Source organism: Chlamydotis macqueenii, chromosome 4 (assembly GCF_036417535.1).
Source record: "Chlamydotis macqueenii isolate bChlMac1 chromosome 4, bChlMac1.mat, whole genome shotgun sequence".
Taxonomy (NCBI): Eukaryota; Metazoa; Chordata; class Aves; order Otidiformes; family Otididae; genus Chlamydotis; species Chlamydotis macqueenii.
The window spans coordinates 6,621,757-6,641,593 of record NC_141559.1 but is presented as its reverse complement, the minus strand read 5'-3'; the positions used below and the strand labels follow the sequence as shown (position 1 = coordinate 6,641,593).

General features: G+C 38.4%; 1 protein-coding gene across 1 annotated transcript; it reads left to right on the top strand.

Moving 5' to 3' along the window:
• Positions 1-217: 217 nt before the first annotated feature.
• Positions 218-18,534, top strand: BBS7 (Bardet-Biedl syndrome 7). The gene is made up of 19 exons (XM_086746563.1): positions 218-295; positions 488-553; positions 1,263-1,325; positions 2,229-2,404; positions 3,010-3,196; positions 3,919-3,991; positions 4,935-5,051; positions 6,417-6,547; positions 7,289-7,373; positions 9,096-9,198; positions 9,776-9,968; positions 11,221-11,295; positions 12,348-12,413; positions 13,456-13,595; positions 14,559-14,723; positions 15,833-15,942; positions 16,053-16,156; positions 17,611-17,734; positions 18,216-18,534. The coding sequence occupies exons 1-19, from the start codon at positions 260-262 to the stop codon at positions 18,350-18,352; spliced, it is 2,151 nt and encodes a 716-aa protein (XP_086602689.1). The 5' UTR covers positions 218-259; the 3' UTR covers positions 18,353-18,534.
• Positions 18,535-19,837: the final 1,303 nt, after the last annotated feature.

The following is a 19,837-nucleotide window of genomic DNA, read 5'->3' as shown; positions in this document are numbered from 1 at the left end:
CGCCGTCCCCCCTCCTCAGGTCCCGTTTTTGGGTAGACCCGTAACCCCCGGGGGGCTCAGGCCCGGCCGCGCGCTTCACCGCCCCGGCCCCTGCCCGCTGTCCAATCGCGACCTGCGGGCCCGCCCCTTCGCCGTCAGGCTCAGCCAATAGGAAGCGTGCTCGGAGTCACGTCGGCCGCCGGCTGAGGTTGCCCCGGTAACGGGAGCCGTGGCAGCGCTGGGGGCCGTGGCAGCGCCGGGGGCCGCGGCCGGCGGCGCGATGGAGCTGAGCCTGGCCCGTGTGGACTACCTGCAGGTGGGGGAGCGGGGCGAGGGGGCCGGTGAGGAGCCTGAAGGAAAAGATCCCGGTGCTCCCGGCGGCGGGGCCGGGCCGGGGCGGGAAGCGCCTCCCGATGGGTCCTGGACCGGATAGGCCTCCCGCTTCGGCCCCAGAACCGCGGCAGGACTGGGCCGAAACGGCCGCGGTGAAAGTGCGTATCTTCCGCAGGTGGGAGTGACGGCTCAGAAAACCATGAGGCTGCTGCCCGCCTCGGGGAGAAAGGCCACGCAGAAGGTAAGGCCGGTGGGCAATGCGCGGCCGGGGCTGGGGGCTTCCCCGGGCGTTGGCTGGCTCTGGCGCGTACTGCGGTGCTATTGTTAGTCACCGCTTGAGTTTCTTAGGGAAGAACGTAAAGGGAAAAATTTGGGGACCAAATTGTTGGAAAACTTTTGAAAAAATAAGAAAAAAAAAAAAAAAGTCTGAATTTTGCTTCTGGAAAACTTCCAGAACCAGTAAGGAATTTTCAAAACTTAAGGTGTTGCAGAACCCCCAAGGAAGATCCTGCCTATTTCTCTATTTCTGGTTTGCTAATGCTTAATATAAATGAAATACTTCTCTTTAAAATTTTCCTTCATGCAAGTTCGAGCTAAGGAAACTCAATAGAAAAAAAAACAGTGCATTTCTTGTTTTAATAATAAATTCTCAATGTGAAAATACAACTATTCCCAAATATGCTTTTCTGAAGTCTTCCACCTGATGGTTGCTGGTGTTTACAATTAGAAGTAGCAAAAGGATTGTAAACGCTAAGCTTAAACTGTTACTCATAGGCTTTGGTGTCCTATATATAGTGGTTCATCTAGCTTTTCTGCCTGCAGCTATGTAAATTAAGTATTGTAGAACTTCAATAATTTAAATGCAGGAAAATGTTAGTAATATAGGAAAAGCGTTATTTAAAAATATTTATGTGTGTAATAAAAAATAACGATGTATTACACTTTTGAAGGTGGTTGTTGGAGATCAGGATGGGGTCATTACGTGTTTTGGCATAAAAAAAGGGGAACCTGTGGTAAGTGGAAAATGTTCTGTTTAACATTTTAATTTTTAAGGATTCTTCCTAATGAACTTTGAAAGTCTGTTTTTATTGACATGGAAAAAAAGATCCCAGCGGAAGGTGTCTAGGTGGAGCTGTGGACTGGTACCTAGTTGTGATGAGGGCATACTGGTTTCATGCCTGGACAAGCACGTGGTCCTCCACAGTTCTAGAGTCAGACACTAGCATGTATCATCACAAAAAAAAGTCAGTTTAACACCTTTTGCTTTGCAGTTCAGTTGGACTTAAGCCTGTACACATACTCTGTTACTGTGGCTGAATAAAAACCTGCACTGATTCACTCAGTCACCTTAAGAGATTTTGACAAACTGACTGCTTTTTACGAGCCTGGTCTTATGACTAGCTTAATAAAAATTTATTATTTTATTTTATTTTTTCCTCTTGAGAAAGCTCGTATCCAGCTTGCAAGGACTCTATAGCAATAAAAAGAAATCTATGTGGTCTTCTAGAGTAAGAATGCAACACATAAGAGGGAGTGAGTGATTCTGTGTGTGTGTGTGCACATTGTTATTTAAAAACAAACAAACAAACAAAAAAAAAAACAAAAAACCCCAACAAAAAACAAACAACCAAAAAACTTACTGCTATCAGCAGTGCTGAAATTTTCCTGTGGATAAATAACACTGAAATAATAAAGTCTTAATTTATTGTATTTTACAACTTTTCATATTTGTTGACTTAAAAAATGCTGGATTGCTTTGTGATTCTGAAGAGAAATGTACAATTACTTTTGTCTCTGTATAATCCATAGTATCCTTAGTTTTGCCAAAAATTGTAAAGCAAATTTAGTATCCTTTATGTTGAAAGATTACCGTAAGTGTGATACTGTGATGAAGAAAATTGCTTTTCTATTTACAGCCAGTGTTCAAGACACTACCAGGCCAAAAAATTGCAAGATTGGAGTTGGGAGGAGCTCTTAATACACCACAGGAGAAAATTTTTGTGGCTACAGGATCAGAAGTTAGAGGTTTCACAAAAAGAGGGAAGCAGTTTCTTTCATTTGAAACTAATCTTACTGAAAACATCAAAGCTATGTATGTATGATAATTTTTTTCGTAGCCATAGCAGATTGCTCATTTACGACTTTATTAGATAGTTTTTTACCGTATTCTGTGCTTTGTAGGTAACGCTAAGCGTTAATCCAGCTTTAGCTAGTGTCATGACGTCTAAGAAGGAACTCAGAAAATCATAGTGACGTTTAGAAGGTGTAGGGGGCTTGGGAGGGGTCTGGAGATGCTGACATCAGTGCAAGTGCGGGTGAGCAAAAGCTGGGGTTGTTGCCGTGGTGTGTCATGTCCACAGCAGAAGAGGAACAATTTTTTTATTTTTGGATCATGTTCTAAGATGCTGCCGAGTATAAAACGACTCGAGAAGAATTAGTATCAATATATATTAATGAAGTTTCTATAAAGATATTATTGGGATTTTATGTGAAGACAAAATAGGAAGTTTGAGAGCTATAGAAATCATATGGTTTTAGCATTTATAAGAAACTTTTTTCTTTAATAGCTGGAGTAGCTTGCGGGACCCACTAATGCCTTGAATCTGCAAGCAGTAGTGCATGCATACGGTAGGACTAAAAGAGTGTCACTGCAGCTATACTGGGAAAATACTACAGGAGGTGTTTTCTTTTTCTCAGGCATATTTCAGGAGCAGATCTCTTTCTTTGTGCGAGCTATATCTATAACCATTACTGCGACTGCAAAGACCAGCACTACTACCTGTCAGGAGATAAAATCAATGATGTTCTCTGCCTTCCTGTAGATAAAGTCAATTGCATTACGCCGGTGCTTGCATGTCAGGATAGAGTCCTCAGAGTTTTACAGGTTAAAGTACTTGCTTGTTTGTTTCATTTATTAATGCCATGGAATTGGACTAATTCTTAAGGGAATCAGCGTATCAGCATGGCTTAAATACCGTAAGGATAAGCATATTGTATCCTACTTTGCAGTGTTGCTGTCTATAATGCTGGTACGTTGGGTTTTTTTTAAAGGAAAATCATGGTTATACACTTGCAAAATGAGGATGAATAAAACCACTATAAATAGGCTTTGGAATTCCTAGGTGGAAGTAGATGATAAATTGGTCCCTTGTAAGCACTTTTGGTTACATAAGGGAGCTAAATGTGTAAGCCTCTATCAGTTTGGAGATTCTTGCTCTCACAAATTACTGTTGCAACAAGTCTGAATGATGCTGAGGGGTTTAACTAATTCATTTGAGAGACAAATTCACAAATTATTTTTAATAATAGCATATTTCAGGAGTCCTATGTTTTATTTATTTAAGCTTCACCTTGTTTTGACTTAGAAATGGTTCTCCCATAGATGTTGGGAGTTTGTGTAAGTGAAGCATATCCATCACTATTATCCATAATAATTTTGTCCTTATGCTTGCAGGGGTGAGGTTTGGTTTGTGGTTGGTGTTTTGTGTTTGATTTTGGTTTTTTTTTGAATTATTATTTTTTATTATTTTCGTTGATGTGGTTTTGTTTGTGGTGTTTTGGGTTTTTTTTACAAAACTAATTCAAGATAGTTCTCTTTCTCTTTAGGGATCTGATTTACTGTATGAAGCAGAAGTTCCTGGGCCACCTACTGTCCTTGCTCTAAACAATGGAAATGGGGGTAACAAGATTTTGAATATACACATAACTAAATAATGTTATTTTACTATATTTTTAAGATTTTATTGCTTGTATTTGTTAATTACGTTTTGCCTTGATTTTTAAGCTGGTATGAAAAATATGGCAGGAAACTGACTGTGTGAAGTAATTTCTTACATGCAAATAAATATATACACACATAAAACTGTTTTAAACAGTTCTGAATTATAGTCACATTTAATTGAAAGCCTCTTACAAGAGCAGTGAGATAAAAGGTGGTCTCATTGTGTAAATATGAAATGGACTTTTTGGGGCCTTGTCAAACTTCTGGATTTGACTTTCTCTTACACGTGGATTTCCATAACTAGAATTCCTAGTTGCATCTGTCCATGGATGGATGAGAATATTGAGTAGAGCTTACAGAAACTAAGACTGTGGAAGGATCAGGCTTAAAATAGTTTGATCATCCGTCTTGCTAATCTGTTCTAACCTAGTAGAAATCGCTCTACTGTGTTAATCTGGTGCTTAATTTAGTGTCAGTTAGATTGTGACAATGACATTCAGAGTACATTTGGAAAAGTAGTTCCTACTTGCTTAAGTCTTGGCACAGCATTCACGATGGGATACGTATTCTGAATTAATCTTTATATTTCTCTTCTGTAAAGGCGATTTAATAGCCTATCTTTGCTGAAATTTCAAGTGTTGGATTATGAGTGGTTTTTAGGGAAAACTCCAGCACAGGAAGGCATTCATACACAGAAGAATGATAGCCATGAGGAAATTATCAGAACAGTTGCAGTTTTCCTGTATTTTTTTTTTTTTTTAAACCTGACAGTTGTTACACAACACTAATGTTAGTATTTTCTTTTTCCCTTGGGCTGTAGAGTATAACTACACAATACTTTCAAATTTTTTAAATTTATGTACTTGGTTTTATCAATTCTAATTTCAGTTTATGTGTTTAGGTGATTCTGGAGAAGAAGTTGTGTATGGAACTTCTGATGGTAAACTGGGTCTTATCCAGATTACTGGTTCCAAGCCTATACCTAAGTGGGAAATTGGAAATGAAAAGAAGAGAGGAGGTATGTGTCTCAGTCTCTCGCTCTTGAGCTTTCCAGCATATCTGAGGCTTTACTACAAGTAAATTATCAGGAAATCTTATTAATAGATACTTCGGAGGCACATGGAAATTATGTCAGTATGTGCCATTAATATGAGTAAGCTCTCTTTCCTTCTTCTGATTTTCCTATAAATAATTCTAATCAGTTTGTCTGGCTTTGGGTTTTCAGTTCATATTATTTCCAGTACTTTAGTGTACTTTTGTTTTTACAGTGGTTTTAAAGTGGTGTTTGTAAAACAGTGTTGATTTGTGTATGATTTTTAGCATTTTAGTGACTGTTTTTGAGTGCAAATACACCTGCCAGATTTTTCAGATGTTCAGAAAGTCTCTTTGGATAAAAAGTTAACATCTTTCCTGCAAGACTTTTTTTTTCCTTCTTTTTTTTTAAAAAAAAAAAAAAAGAAAAAAGCCATTATAAGGGCTTTTGTCTCAAGATGAAATAAGGCTTTTGTTAAAGCTCCACAGTGAGCTTAACTGATTGGAGCATAGTTTCAGCCTTGGTGTGCTGCTTCTGCAGCATCTACTAGCCCATAGTCCTTTGTAAAGGAGAAGACCAGGAATAGAAAAAAAAACCAACATATTTTATTTAATTATCTCATGAAAACTGTTGCTAAATTATTTTCTTAAAATGCTTCCTAGTCTGTCCTTACTGTTCATATTAAATATGAGAGAGTCATAAAAGTTAAGTTCCACCTCATTTTTTTAATTAATTCTTGTACTGACTTTCTGACTGCTTTTTCTTCCAGACCTGAACTCTCTTTCCTGGCCAGACATGATTAGTTGTCATAGCCTGGTTCCTCATGTGCTAGGAGCGGGTTTGTCCCCTTATGTGTCAAGTAGCATCACCTAGGCCAGATCCGGCACAAGTCAGAACCCTCTTTCTGTCACCTTAGGCAGCATTCATAGTAGTCCATTTACCAGTAGCTTTAAGTCAATTATAGGAAACAAGGAATGCTTTCTTCTTCAACTGGCAAATTTATAGTAGTCTGGACAAGCAAGTAGTTCATCTGGGGAAATGTTTGATGAGAGCGGGGTTAAACCCCACAAAGCTTGGACGTCAGGAGGCGTCTCTGTTCAGTGCTTTTCCCCAAGGGAACTGTAATGGTTTTGATTTGGTGTTGGTTGCTGTAAAACCCACTGTACGGTCTTGAACCTCAGGCACAAGTGAGAGACTTCAGCCCTCTAGTGGACTTATCCAGAAATGGCGTTAATAAAACCTTGAAAGCCGACCAAGAATCTCTCTCTGTGTAGCTGAACGTGGCCTGTGTATTATTGTGTTATAAACGAATAAAGATTAAATAAACGCTTTTGTTTTCTTTTTCTTTAGGTATCTTATGTATTGATAGTTTTGACATTCTGGGAGATGGAGTTAAAGAGTTACTCGTTGGACGAGATGATGGAGTGCTGGAAGTCTATAACTTTGAGAGTGCAGATGATCCTGTCCTTCGATATGATCACGTAAGCTCACATTCGTCATACTCTGCTGGAAAACTTATTTAAAAAAAAAAAATCTGTATTTCAAAACTTAAAGCATTTAAAAGATCATTACTACTAAAATATGTGTTTTGTTTTTAGTTTTATGAGCTCTGTAGTGTTGACAATGTGAACTTCAAAGCAATATCCTAATATTTAAGAACCAGAAAGTTCTTAAAAGCAAAAAGTAAAAGTAAAAATTGTGTAGAGAGTATGTTAAAGTTCTATCTCTGTTGGCCACTCCTGGGTGAAACCTAATACAATGCTTTTCTTTCAGTGTTAAAAACAAACTCACGTTGTGTGTAGTCTGTGTTTTACATGTCAAATGATAAATACAAGCTGTCAGGACTTTACTGAGCCCAATTACTTTTATTATGAATTGTTTAAATTACTAGATTTGATCTGTAGTGATTATCTCCACCTTCTGTCAGATCGCTGATTCCTGCTGGGAAAATATTGTCCACCAGTGTTTTGATTTAAAGTGCTTTTTAATGTTTTTGTTATGCAGAGTAGAATGGGAATGCATTTGTTAAAACACCCTGATTCAGCTGCGATAGTCATCAGATAGCTTACGTTTTTGTAGGTCTAGGTATTACCTTTCTATGTAGGTATTTTGCAATGCAGGTAGAAGGAGGAGTGTAGCCCTTAAAACTCCTACAAAAAAACCCCAAACTTCTAAAATGAGTGCAGTGATATTTCCCTCTGCTTGAATATATTTATTTGAAGGCTTTATCAGAGAGCATTGCGTCAATCCAGGGTGGCTGTGTGGGAAAAGAAGGGTATGACGAAATTTTAGCATCCACGTATTCAGGTAAGCTTCATATCTCAATAAATTTCATATATGGGGATGTGATAAAAATGAAGCAGACCATGTTGTTGGTGCAGCTCACATCTCTTAAAATTTTTGTTCTGACTGGAACCAGGGTAATGTTTTGTTGAAAAGATCTCTTCTAATTTAATATTTACACTTCTTTAAAAAAAAAAAAAAGTTTTCTACACTTAAATTATGTTTTTATATTTTAGGGTATTCATAATGTGTTCTGCTGTGTAACACGGAAGCTTGTTATTCTCTGGTGTAGACTGCTGCCTGATTGTGATGAAATAATGAATACGTTATGTCCAAATGAATTATTTATTATGGTTTTTTGTATTAAAAATATTGATAGACATGCATATCTTTCCTCCTCCACCCCCCATTTTTTTTACATAATTTCCTTCCTTTTCAGCTTCATAGGGCTTTAGATAGGGCTGATTTTGCATTATGATGAAGTTCTTGCATGTGAGGAGTCTCGGCAGCCCCTCTGTAGGACTCAGGCTATTGGCCTGACTGTGACAGAGGCCGTGATAAAAAAACACGCTGCATGTCTTAACTGCCAGAGCTAAAATACCACTAAATCTCTGTCTTTGGTTATCTGCAGTGCTAAAAAATTAGCCTACTTAGACTTCTATTCAAAATAATGTATTTTGGCAAGATGCAATTCTCAGTCAGTTATTGGGAAGTAATGGTGTTCAAGTACCTCTTTAATACAGTTTTTGGATGATTAAAAGACTCTTATACCTCACCTCATGTGGATTGTTTTGGTGTGATAGGCTGCAACAATATTGTGCCCAAAGTCCTTTGTGTCTTCGTTTAGTTATAATATTCCTATAAGGATCCATGAATCACAGAAGAAAGAAAAAAGCAAAAGCTCACGTTCACCTGTGGGTTTTTGAAGGAAAACTCTGGTAGGATGTGCAGTGGACTGAGTCTGGCAGATTTTGACGGATCGGGAGACGTGGTACTTAGAGCAGTGAAAGTTACATTTGAAGCACAGGACTTCTGTGGATATTTTTAAAAGTTCATGCTCCGTTATTGGGCTTCCTTGATACTTGAAGCAGATGGCTAAGGGATGTGAAAGATTGTGGACGTGTCAGCTTTTATGGTGCATTTTATCATAATGCTGTCTTACTGCTTGCATACATTAGATGAGATGACTAGAGCTATAAACACCCGTTCAAGTCTGCATATCGTACCTGAGGTGTCAGGATATAATCAATTAGTATTTGCTTTTGTAAGTAAATGTAATTAAGTAAACAGATTATTTTTTTCACTTCAACTGGCAGCGTTCAATCTCAAAGAAGCACACTGTGCAACATATAGTTTGCTATGAGCACACTGCACAGCATTTTTGTTAGGGTTTGGCGGGTTTTTTTTCCAACTATAGTACTGCCGATTATTGAAGGTTTTGTCAGAGAAACAGAGGTGGGAAAAAATTTAAGCACTCGGTTAAAAACTACTGCAGAGGGAGTTATTGCTTGAAGTACTTCATGAAACAGGATAAAAAATATTTTCCAATCTGTAAGTTAAGAATGAAACCCATTAAAAAATCATGCTCAGTGTCTGGATTAATTCTCCACATAAAGAATTAAATTTAAATCTTGATTCTCTCTACCCTGTGTCGGGTACCAGCCTCGCTCCACACGTAGAAAAGCTGAGTGTAGACTTTTTTTAATAATAGATTATAAGGAATATAAACTTCATATATTGGTTTAGGCTGGCTGACAGGACTGACTACAGAACCTGTCCATAGAGAAGATGGATCAGGTGGAGAACTAAAATTAAGTCAAGAAATGCAGAGCAAGATTTCATCCTTAAGGTAATTGCACTAGAAAGAAATTTAAATGGAAGAATGGAAATGTTAAAAGCTGAAATGTCATATTTCTTTCCTATCTCACTGGATTGTCTATATTGTTAATGTATCTAGAATTAGAATCAAGCCCTTTCAAAGCAGAAACGAGTAGCAGCTTCGTTTCACAGTCTTTTTCTGTCTTGCCTTCACATGATATCTTAATGCCTTCTTCCTCAGTATCAGCGAGGTAAGATTCCCTTCTTCCATGCTGCTTAGAGCTTCTCAATGATGGGAGGAAAGTAGTCACCAGTATATAATTCAAAATGTGTTGTACTTGAGAAGGGAAAAAGTTGTCCTTTCCTGTGACTCATTTAAATCTCTTTTGGCAAAGTACAGTAGAATCTACATTTTCATGGGATATAGTTTGTATTTTGTTATGTATGTGGAGAAGGAGTCACCAGTCACTTGTGGTAGGAAGATTATGGACAGAAGAGAAACATGATTGCCTTGCAAGCTTAGTCTACTCAATTTCTAGGGTAGCTTTTGTAGTTTGTTGTTTTTTTTTTTTCTTTTTAAGACGTTATATGTGGTTGCCCTTTTCTAGGAATGAATTGGAATGCTTACAGATGAAAGTACTTCAGGAACGTGAAAAATACCAACAGTCTTCTCAGTCCAGTACTGCTGTTTCATCAGTACCTGCATTTAGTGTGAATGATAAGTTTACGTTAAATAAGGATGACGCTAGCTACAGCCTCATCTTGGAGGTGCAGACAGCTATAGATAACGTCCTGGTGCAGGTGAGTGAGGTTTTATTCGTGTTGGCTTTCTTGGTATCTAAATAAAACATTCAGGGACTTTCTGGTTTAAAAAGCTGAGTTATCGTATCTTAAGCATATGGGTTTTTTTTAATGTCTGAATTGTTGTCAGAGGGAATTGAAATTGAAGTGTCTAGCTTTGCAATGTTGAAGTAACTGTTGTAAATGCTTGTTAGGGAGCAAATACAAGTTAAACCTTTATTGAACAGAGCAACGTTAGACTGCCAAAACACCTGCTGTGTTAGCAGGTTTCTGTGTAAATTTTGTGTTTGCTTCTGCATGTCCCTCCTTATTTAAACAGCAATTAACTCCCTAAATCTTAAATGAGGTGCAGATTCTCGCTTGCCAGTTAAGTACCCTCTGTAGTGGAAAATTAGTTTTAGAATGGTGTGGACAGACCACCTGTGCACTTGCAGTGTGGAACAGCGTGTGATTTGTGTGCAATCGGTGATGAATACTCCTGCTGAGTAGAGCAGTCTTAATTAGTTATTCCTCCTCCTGCATCAGCTGAAATTAATGTTATCTTTGGTAGTCAGGGGTGGTGGTACTGAATTAACTTTTTTGGGGATATAAATGGGGAGAAAAATTTGATGAGGAGGAGTTTGTGAGGTAAATTTGGCATAATAAATGACAGAGAATTACTGTAGGATTTTATTTTTCACCTCGATTAAAATCTTTTTTTTTTTTATTAGGGATGTTATTAGAGCAATACTAAGGTACAGCTAATTTGCAGCTCTGTAGTATCTGCTGTTTTCATAGCTAGGTGAGGAATAGTGAAATTGTTTAATCTAGCCCTGAATGTAGTGCAGAGTTTGGAAGTTAAAGCTTTTTCTTTAAAGAAATATAAAGCAGTATCTGCTATTCCTCTGCTGTGAGAAGACAATAAAACTGTTTTATTTTTTTAGGAAGTATGTTGCATATTTGTCAATGTTTCCCGACACTTCTGTGAGGTTACAAAGCAGTACCAAATCAAGTAATTAATCATTTTAATACCCTTTAATCTCATTTTCAAAACAGTGTTAGATTTAATTTTAATTCCAGTGAAAACACATCTAGATAAGAAGTGGTCTGTGTCAGAAGTGTTACTGTAAGTAAAAGGATCATTAATAATTATGTAATATGATCCTTGGTTTCCTGAAGGAATATTGTAATCCCACTCTGACAGAGGATAAATGCATTTGAAGCTACTCAGGAGCTTAAGCACTTTACTTTTCCTTCCTCATGTGTTCTGCAGAGTGATGTCCCAATAGACTTGCTGGATGTGGATAAAAATTCTGCTGTTGTTAGTTTTAGCAGCTGTGATTCTGAGGTAAGTGAAACAAAAGAGATTATATTTCTAGAGATCATATGATTAAAGCTCTTAATATTGTATACTAAAAATAGAATTTGGATTTATATATTTGTAATTTTAAATATATGGTGTTAAACTACTCGTTTGGGAACTTTGGAGAGGTCAGCTTCATTAGACGTACAGCAGACTTAGTGGCAGGTCCTGACACAAGGCAAAGCTAAATATGTGCAAAAAGATCCAGGAACAACAGCTCTCGTGAATGTGAGAGACACATTCAGTATTGCTCTCTTCTCTGGGTTTGCCAGTATCACATATACTTACTTCAAAGTAATTTAGGTGAAGAACTTTCTATTTCTTACTGTGTCTCTTAAAAGTCATGTTAGAACATGGAAATTCTGTTGTGTGGGAAGGCATATGTTTACGTGCATTTTTTTAATATGATAATTGTATACTTAAATACTTATAGAATTAGTAGTGATGCTTAGAGCCAGGGAGAAAATCCAGAAACAACCTTAGCATTATCAAAATCTTCTGTGAAGTCCTTTTCTTTGTAATGGTCCTCTAAGTATTTTAGTTTTAAGAGTTAAAATTTTGCATCATTGGTCTACCCTGGAGCTTTCATAAATCAACTTTTTATTTTAAGTTCCTTGTCATTCATGATTATTAATTTAGCTTTTTTTTTTTTTTGGTCTGTTTTCTTAGTGATCTTACTTTAGGTTTTGGATTTTGAACTACTGCGGCAGATGAGTGGTGCAAGCTGGCAGATGCATTCTTCAGATGAAAAATAAATATCTCTATAATTGTTATGGTGGCATTAAAGAGTATAAGATGGTTCAGGTGTTTTCTCGTTATATAGAGAATTTTTTTAAAATTCTACCATCATTAAAATTAATTGGAATATTCAAGGGAACCAAAGATTACTTTTTTGTATTTAACTTTTGGACAATAGCTGTACGTAAATTGCAAAAACTTTATTGTCTGTGTCTGCAGGTAAAGAACTTCTGTGAATCCACAGACCTGCTTTGTCTTACTTTTCTGGGTTTTTTTTTTTTTTTTTTTGCTTTTTACAGCCAAATAGTAACTTTCTTCTTGCGACTTACCGATGTCAAGCAAATACTACAAGACTTGAACTTAAGGTAAAATGCTCCAAAATATTTTCCATAATAAATTAATGGTTGTCTAGATGTCTGCTTAGGAATGGAGAGATCTCTACCTGGACTGCCTGTTTAGCTTCAGTGAACAATCGGTTTAATTTTTACTGCTCGTTGTTTCCTGAGAACCTTCTGATCTGGGGCTTGTGTTTATATTTGTCTGTAGACTTTCTAAAGGCTTCTAAAAATGTGTTACTTCAGAGGAGAGCCTGGGGACCTTCTTGAGTGTCCCTAAGATGAAAGCAGTGCAGTGAGGAAATCATAGAGTGTGGGAAATACTTGATTCTGGAAACACTGTGTGGAACTTTAAGTGAAGAGAGGTGTGGGATAGAAAGCTCTGGCACTGTTTGTCCTCTGAAGTGTTAGAGGGAATTTGCACTGGGACGTCACTGGGAATATAGACTGGATTTGTGTTTTGGAAAGGAAGCAAATCTAGTCATTCCATGCTTGTTATACTAAAGGCATGTCGGTGTTTGAGGGTTTATTTTTAACAATCCACCAAATTCACACTTTTTGTGGCTACCAGCACGGGACGTAATGAAGGAAATTGTGATTAGGAATACTCTCAGCATGCACGTGGGCTTTAGGTTTTCTTTTCATGTAGTCTCCTAACACTGCAGCCTCCTAATCTGATGTGTGTTTATTTATGTAAAACTCAGTCAAAAGATTATCATTAGAAATTTAAGTCTGCACAAGGTGCATCAAATCTGGGGAAGCTGGGGGTGGTGATCTGGTTTTTGGTGAGGTCACAATAATGGACCTAGGGTGCAGAACTAAGAGTCTTATTTCCCAAGTCCCCTTCTTAATAAATGCTATTAGTGTGCTTATTGGTTCTGAACAAGTCACTTTATCTCTGCACCATTTATAGTGGCACTATCAAGTAAATATAGTACTCTTGAAGTATTCTTGAAGTGCTACAGTCTTCCATTAACCTACTTTGAATACCCACCAATTTTCCAAGTCATGGTACATTAATCTTTTTCCCTTTTGTTCTTTTTTTTTACGGGTTCTGCTTTTCTTTCTGCAGGTTCGATCAATTGAAGGACAGTATGGGACACTTCAGGCATATGTAACTCCAAGAATTCAACCAAAAACCTGCCAAGTTCATCAATATCAAATTAAACCACTTTCGCTTCATCAGAGAACTCATTCTATTGACCATGACAGGTATTTGCAATGAAAAATCAATGCCTTTTTCTCCTGGAAAACTGATGTAATCCAGTTGAAACAACTTTCACTCTATAAACTTAAGTATGTAATTCCTAACCCCTAACCTAAAATTTTAAGGCTATAGTTCCATTTTATGGGTTTTCTGACAGAAAATACAAATTGAATGGGTTCCTGCTTTCCTTGCCGTTCTTTACCCTTGTTTTCAGATTATTTTTCATTTTCCTGACCTGGGTTATAGTGCAGCCCCACGTGTTAGTAGAGCTGAGGGTGTGGTAGGAAGGAAACTCTCTGGTGTTAGTAACCTCAGTCTTCTCAGTTTCAGCCTTGCTCTGCCCTCCACCCTTTTAATCTAATTCTTTCCCATAGCTAATTTGACTCTAAAACTGAGCCAAGACTTCTTTTGCCCCTTATCTCTCTATTGGGAGCCTACTATTTTATGCAATTTCTACTTGATTTTTCCCCACCCTCAATTAACATCTTGTTTTGCTTGCTTTAAAACAAGACTGAAGGATTGATACCAAAGGCTTTTACTTAATGTGCAAATGAGCTCCGTTATGGCTTGTTCTTAATATAAATGCTATGTTTGTGGTTTATAGCACGGGAAATGGTTGAGGCTCTTGATCGTGTGTTGTCAGTTTTTTACCTTTGTCGTGAGTTTCAGGTTTAACAACTTGAAATGGGATATGTAAAAAAACTTCCAACTAGTTTCTTATCCAGTTCTGACATGCCTGCTATGAGGTAAAACTTGAATGTACGCATAGCTTTTTGTCTTGAAATACAGAAAAGTAGCTGCAACCTGCAATACGTAGCTACTTAGCAAGATACCTGGCTTTTTACAGTGTTGATTAAAAGGAAATAATAATGTGGAACTAAACATTTTTCACATGGATAACCAGTGCACTGGGAGTGTCCCCCCTTCATAATTGTTAACTATTTTTTTTTCATTTCATAATGTCACAGACCCATGAATACGCTGACGCTCAAAGGCCAATTCAGTTTTGCTGAAATTCACTCCTGGGTTGTGTTTTGCTTGCCTGAAGTGCCTGAAAAGACTCCCGCTGGAGAGAGTATCACCTTTTGTTTTCAGAACACCTTCCTGGGTACACAACTTGAAAGTACTTACAGGTAAAATAAAATTACTAAAGTACAAAGTGACTGCGCTGAGTCTTTTGTCCTTTTCGTTCTGAAAGTACCATTCACGCACAGACCTTTCATGGTCTGCAGGTACCATTTCACGCACACACTACTGTTCACCTCTCCACCCTCAGCCCCATCAACACTCCAATTGAAGAGAACAGGAATCTTTCTTAAAAATGGTTGTCAAACAGTACCAGGGTGAGCACTATCCAGCAGTGATGCAGTGTGTAACTTGCATGGGGTTTTTCTTGAAGTTGGACTAAAAGCCAAAATTGCCAGGGAGGAAAGACTTGATATATTTTTAGGATGAGGACTTGCTTTTAGAATTTAAAGAACCTAGCTAAGTAATATAGTGAAATTATTTTGCAATGCCTATTGTTTTTTAACTTTTTTTTTTGTATTGAGGAGCAGAAATAACTTAGAAGACACTTAATACTCATGCAAATAAAAATGTGAATAAGCATTAAGCCGAAAACCTTATTTTTCTGCAAGTTATATTAGGCAAATATGACTTGTGTTTAATACTCTGTTCTCAGATTAATTAATTTTATATTCCTTCAGCAAATTATGTATGTCCACCTGAAAATGGAACTGTAAAGTGGGGAAAAAATAACTATTGTAATTATACAGGTTCCAAGCTGCTTCTAGCCTACAATACTGGAATGAGTTGTCTACTCGTAATGTAGAAAGTTGTTAGGTGGTGGTTTTCTGGGGGGAAAGGAAGAGGTTTTTTTGGTTTTTTTTTTTTTTTTTTTTAATCCCTTCTGGTGTGGCAGCTTGCTGTTTGGCTTCAAGGCATTGCAATGATAAAACTTAGGAGGAATGAATGCAGTCAGGGATCTTACTTGTATAACCTTAGTGCCATACAATAAAGATAACTGCTTTGTGCGTACCTGAGAATGTGTATACTGCTTTGTCTTACTGGAACAAACTTCTCTGACAAAATTACACTGGGAATAAGGACAGGGAGGTGTGTATACAACCAACTCTGTATGGAGAATCGTTTTTACAGACCTTGTATTTTAACATAGGGACAAATCTAATGAATGCGTATGTGTTTTTAAATTTGTTCATTTAAAGTTTTTCTTTCTTTATAGAAAAGGTGAGGGCTGTTTTAAGTCTGACAACATTTCTACAATATCTATCCTAAAAGATGTGCTTTCCAAAGAGGCTACTAAAAGGAAGATTAACCTCAACATATCTTATGGTAAAACTTTCTCCTCTATTTTGTTCTCCTTGACTTCATTTTATATTCTTATGAATTGAATATGTAGTATTCATTTCCTTTTTGGTTTGTTTTTTTTTACTCCCTTGTAGACATAAATGAAGAATCTGTGAAGCACACGTTAAAGCTTATCCACCCTAAATTAGAGTATCAGCAGCTGTTGGCCAAGAAGGTTCACTTAATAGATGCTTTGAGAGTAAGTATCCAGACTCCCGTGGAAGGATTTTTATGGGGGATTATGTTGTCAGGTACCAAGCTGTATGGCTCAAGTCAGATGTGTGTCATACTGGTATCTGTTCGTTTCTATTCCCAGGACGTGTATTTTAATTATTTAAGTGACAGGTTTCTTCAAGTGAAATTCCTATTTGTACTCTGTAACTAGAGAATAACGTAGGATTGCTGACTGATGGTGAGGATGCTTAAATGCCAGCTTTATCATCTAATGTTCTCGTTTTGCCTGCAGTTATTTTGCCGTTCCTTCTTTGTCTCTTTCCACTAACCTTTGAAAGTTTTTTAGGTCTGAGGATGATCACCCACGCCAGATGCAACTTCCTTGCTTTGGAACTTTGTCCTACTGTGTCATAACTTCTGAATTATCTGCTTATTAACCTTCTGCTTAATAGCTCTCCTCAACGGTTAGTCTTTGAGAAGTACCAGTTAGGCAGCTTTTCTCAATTCTTGGACTTTTTCCAACAACCAGTATTTTACCATCAAAAACTTGCCATCATCTCTTTTAGTATTTATTTTAAGAGAAAGGGAGGTGAAAATGGACCACCAGTTCTCTCTTGTCCTTTGGGAGAATCAAATACTAGTTGTCAGAAATCTATAGTTAGTAGAAAAACTGACTGCCAGTGAGAACAGTGTGTATCTTTGTTTTGTGTAAAAAACAAAACACCAAAACAGACAGACAAACAAACAAAAAAACCAGAACAAAACCAAAAAACCAACCACTTTTATTTTTCTTCTGTATATTTTACTTGGGCTTCATTTGGCAAACAAATTATTTGTCACTCATTTTTTGGATAGTAACTTATTCATAGGCAGTAAAATAATCTGATGATTGATGAAAGCTGTTATCCCAGCAGACTGACGATGCATAGCGTAATTACCTTTCATCTAGCAAAGAGCAGTCTGGGGGATAAAAAGATCTGTGCTACTGACTGTCCTAAATTGCTCTGACGATAGATAGACTAGGGCATTTTACAAGAGGTCTTTAGAACTTTTTGCTGTCACAAACTGAGTGATACTTTTAGACTTGACTTTTACCTTCAGGTTTTTAGCACGTGCTACACTTTCTAGGAATTTACTGTTTCTAAAAACGAAGACATGGTGAAGGCTTTGAGCCTTCATTAGGCTTGATTCTGTAGGGGCAGGGCTGTGGGGTGATCCTCTCCTGGCAGTGCTCAGAGCTGGAAGCTGTAATGTACAGGATTTTGAGAATCTGGTCTGTGAAGTGACAAGTAGCATCTGGTGTTTCATTAGAAGACTAGAAAATGAAGTGCTTTGAAAGTAATTCTTGCTAGTTTAGAAGGAGATTGTCTTGTCTCTGAAGTACGTCCTCCTGTCAGACCCAAGCTTACTTTCTTCTTGCTTTTATGCTGTTACGATACTTAACTGCTGTTAATTTTTACGATTTAAAATGTCTTTGAGGAATTACAAGTTCACGAAGGAAATGTGGACTTCCTGCTACCAAAATACCGCAGCATTTTGGAAGAGGCAGATCAGCTGCTTGAGGAATACAAGAGACAACCTGCACATCTTGAAAGACTTTATGGTTTGTTGAGCAATTCAACTTTTTATTTAAATGCAACTTAATGTCCAGAGAGCACGCGGGACGTGACTGAAGTAGTTATGAAGTCAGTATCAGCAGAATTGAAATAATTTGATAAGTGGGTACACTTAGGTAGCTTCAGGACAACAGTAGGTATGTAAGTGTAGGTGTCTGTCTGGTCGTACAGCCAAGGCTGCGTCTTTACACAGTGGTTTTGATCATAAAAATCCGAAGGTAAACGTGAGGGAGTAAAACCTAGCATGTCCTGAAAATGGCTTGAATGCTACTGCAAACTTTGAGTAACTCTCTAAAGATTTTCAAGAGTTGTTCACCTGAGAGCTTCAGAGAGTCTTGCTGAGACAGCACCTGAGAGTCTTGCTTCTAAACCCAGAATCAACTAGGATATTTGGTACATAGTAACAAGTAGAGATACCTCATAATGAAAACAAGGCAAGTAATAAGTCCTGGGATTTTACCTTTACAGGTATGATCACGGATCTCTTCATAGATAAATTTAAATTTAAAGGCACCAATGTGAAAACTAAAGTTCCTCTTCTTCTGGAAACTCTGGATGGCTGTGATCAAGATGGACTAATTGCTTTTTTTGAGGCTGCAGCATGACAAGGAAAAAGCAGAGTAATTTTTTGGTTTTGTTTGTTTGGTTGTTTAATCAAGGCGGTTCAATATCAAGTTCAAAACACTTTTTTAAGAAAAACTGTTTTACTCTTTTGTACTGTCATCTCTTAGGTTTTATTCATATTTATTTTCATACTGAATACAGTAGTCAACTTGAGTTCATGTAAATTGTTGTATATGTTACGTGCAAACAGAGTGACTATGTACACAATTTTTTTAGCTAAAGCAAACTTATAATCAGATGTAAATACCAAATATCCTTTTTGTAGACATGTTTTCAGTGCTGTTAAAGGCTACAGGCAGTAGTCTGTTCTCCACGTGTAAGAATGTCTGAAGAAACTAGTTTTCAGAGGCTTGATCAGATTTAGAAGAAATTTGTGTTAAACTACATGTAACTGTGGTATCTGCCTGCCGCACTGAGGAAGCGGTACGAGCATCTCACCGACTTGCTGTCGCCAAGGGGGAGAACTCTGAATTTTAGTCTAAAGACAACTGCTTATAAAGCTACACGTTAACTCTTGTTTCAAGAGTGGATGGCATTAAACTTCCTCCGTACTTCTGTGTCTGCGTTTGTATTGGGTTTGCGTGGCAAGGATTTGGTAGCAGGAGGGGCTATAGGGGTGGCTTCTGTGAGAAGACGCCGGAAGGTTTCCCCGTGTCCGACAGAGCCCGTGCTCCCTGGCTCCAAGATGGACCTGCTGCTGGCCAAGGCTGAGCCCAACAGCGATGGTGGCAGCACCTCTGGGATAATGTATTTAAGAAGGGAAAAAAACCTGGGCAGCACCACTTGCAGCTGGAGAGAGGAGTGATTATAAGAGAAACAACCCTACGGCTGCCACGGTCGGTGCGGGAGGGGAGGAGTAAAGCGGCTCCTGACACGATTCCCCTGCAGCCCGTGGTGAGGCCGGCTGTGCCCCTGCAGCCCGTGGGAAGAGCCCGCACCGGGGCAGCCGCTCCGGAGGCACTGCGCCCCATGGAAAAGGACCCCATGCTGCAGCAGGGGAGGAAAGTGAGGGAGGAGTGGCAGAGCCAAGGTGCGATGAACTGACACCCCCCCCCTTCCCTCTTCCCCCTGTGCCGCTTGAGGGGGAGGAGGTGGAGAATTTGGGATGAAGTTTGCCCAGGCAGAAGGGAGGGGTGGGGGGAAGGTATTTTAAGATTTGTATTTACTTTTCATTATCCTGCTCTGATGTGATTGGTAATAAATTAAACTGATTTTTCCAAGTCGAGTCTGTTTTGCTCCTGACAGCGATGGGAGTGTAATCTCTCCCCGTCCAGCTCTCGGCTCCGCCGCCTTTTGTTGCGTCTCCTCTCCCCTGTCCGGCTGAGGAGGGGAGAGAGAGCGGCTCTGGTGGGCGCCTGGCCAACCCCCCGAGCCGCCTTCATTTCGAAACTCCCGCTATTTGGCATCTTCCGCCTTATTTCTCCCTCCCTTTTCTTTCAAATTCGAAGAGGCGAACGAGCTCCGCC

Bases quoted from the DNA above. Each gene is read 5' to 3' on its own strand.
- BBS7 (XM_086746563.1), top strand. From the start codon at position 260: ATGGAGCTGAGCCTGGCCCGTGTGGACTACCTGCAG. The intron at 554-1,262 runs GTAAGGCCGGTG...ACACTTTTGAAG, and splicing joins GGAGAAAGGCCACGCAGAAG to GTGGTTGTTGGAGATCAGGA. The intron at 16,157-17,610 runs GTAAGTATCCAG...AATGTCTTTGAG, and splicing joins ACTTAATAGATGCTTTGAGA to GAATTACAAGTTCACGAAGG.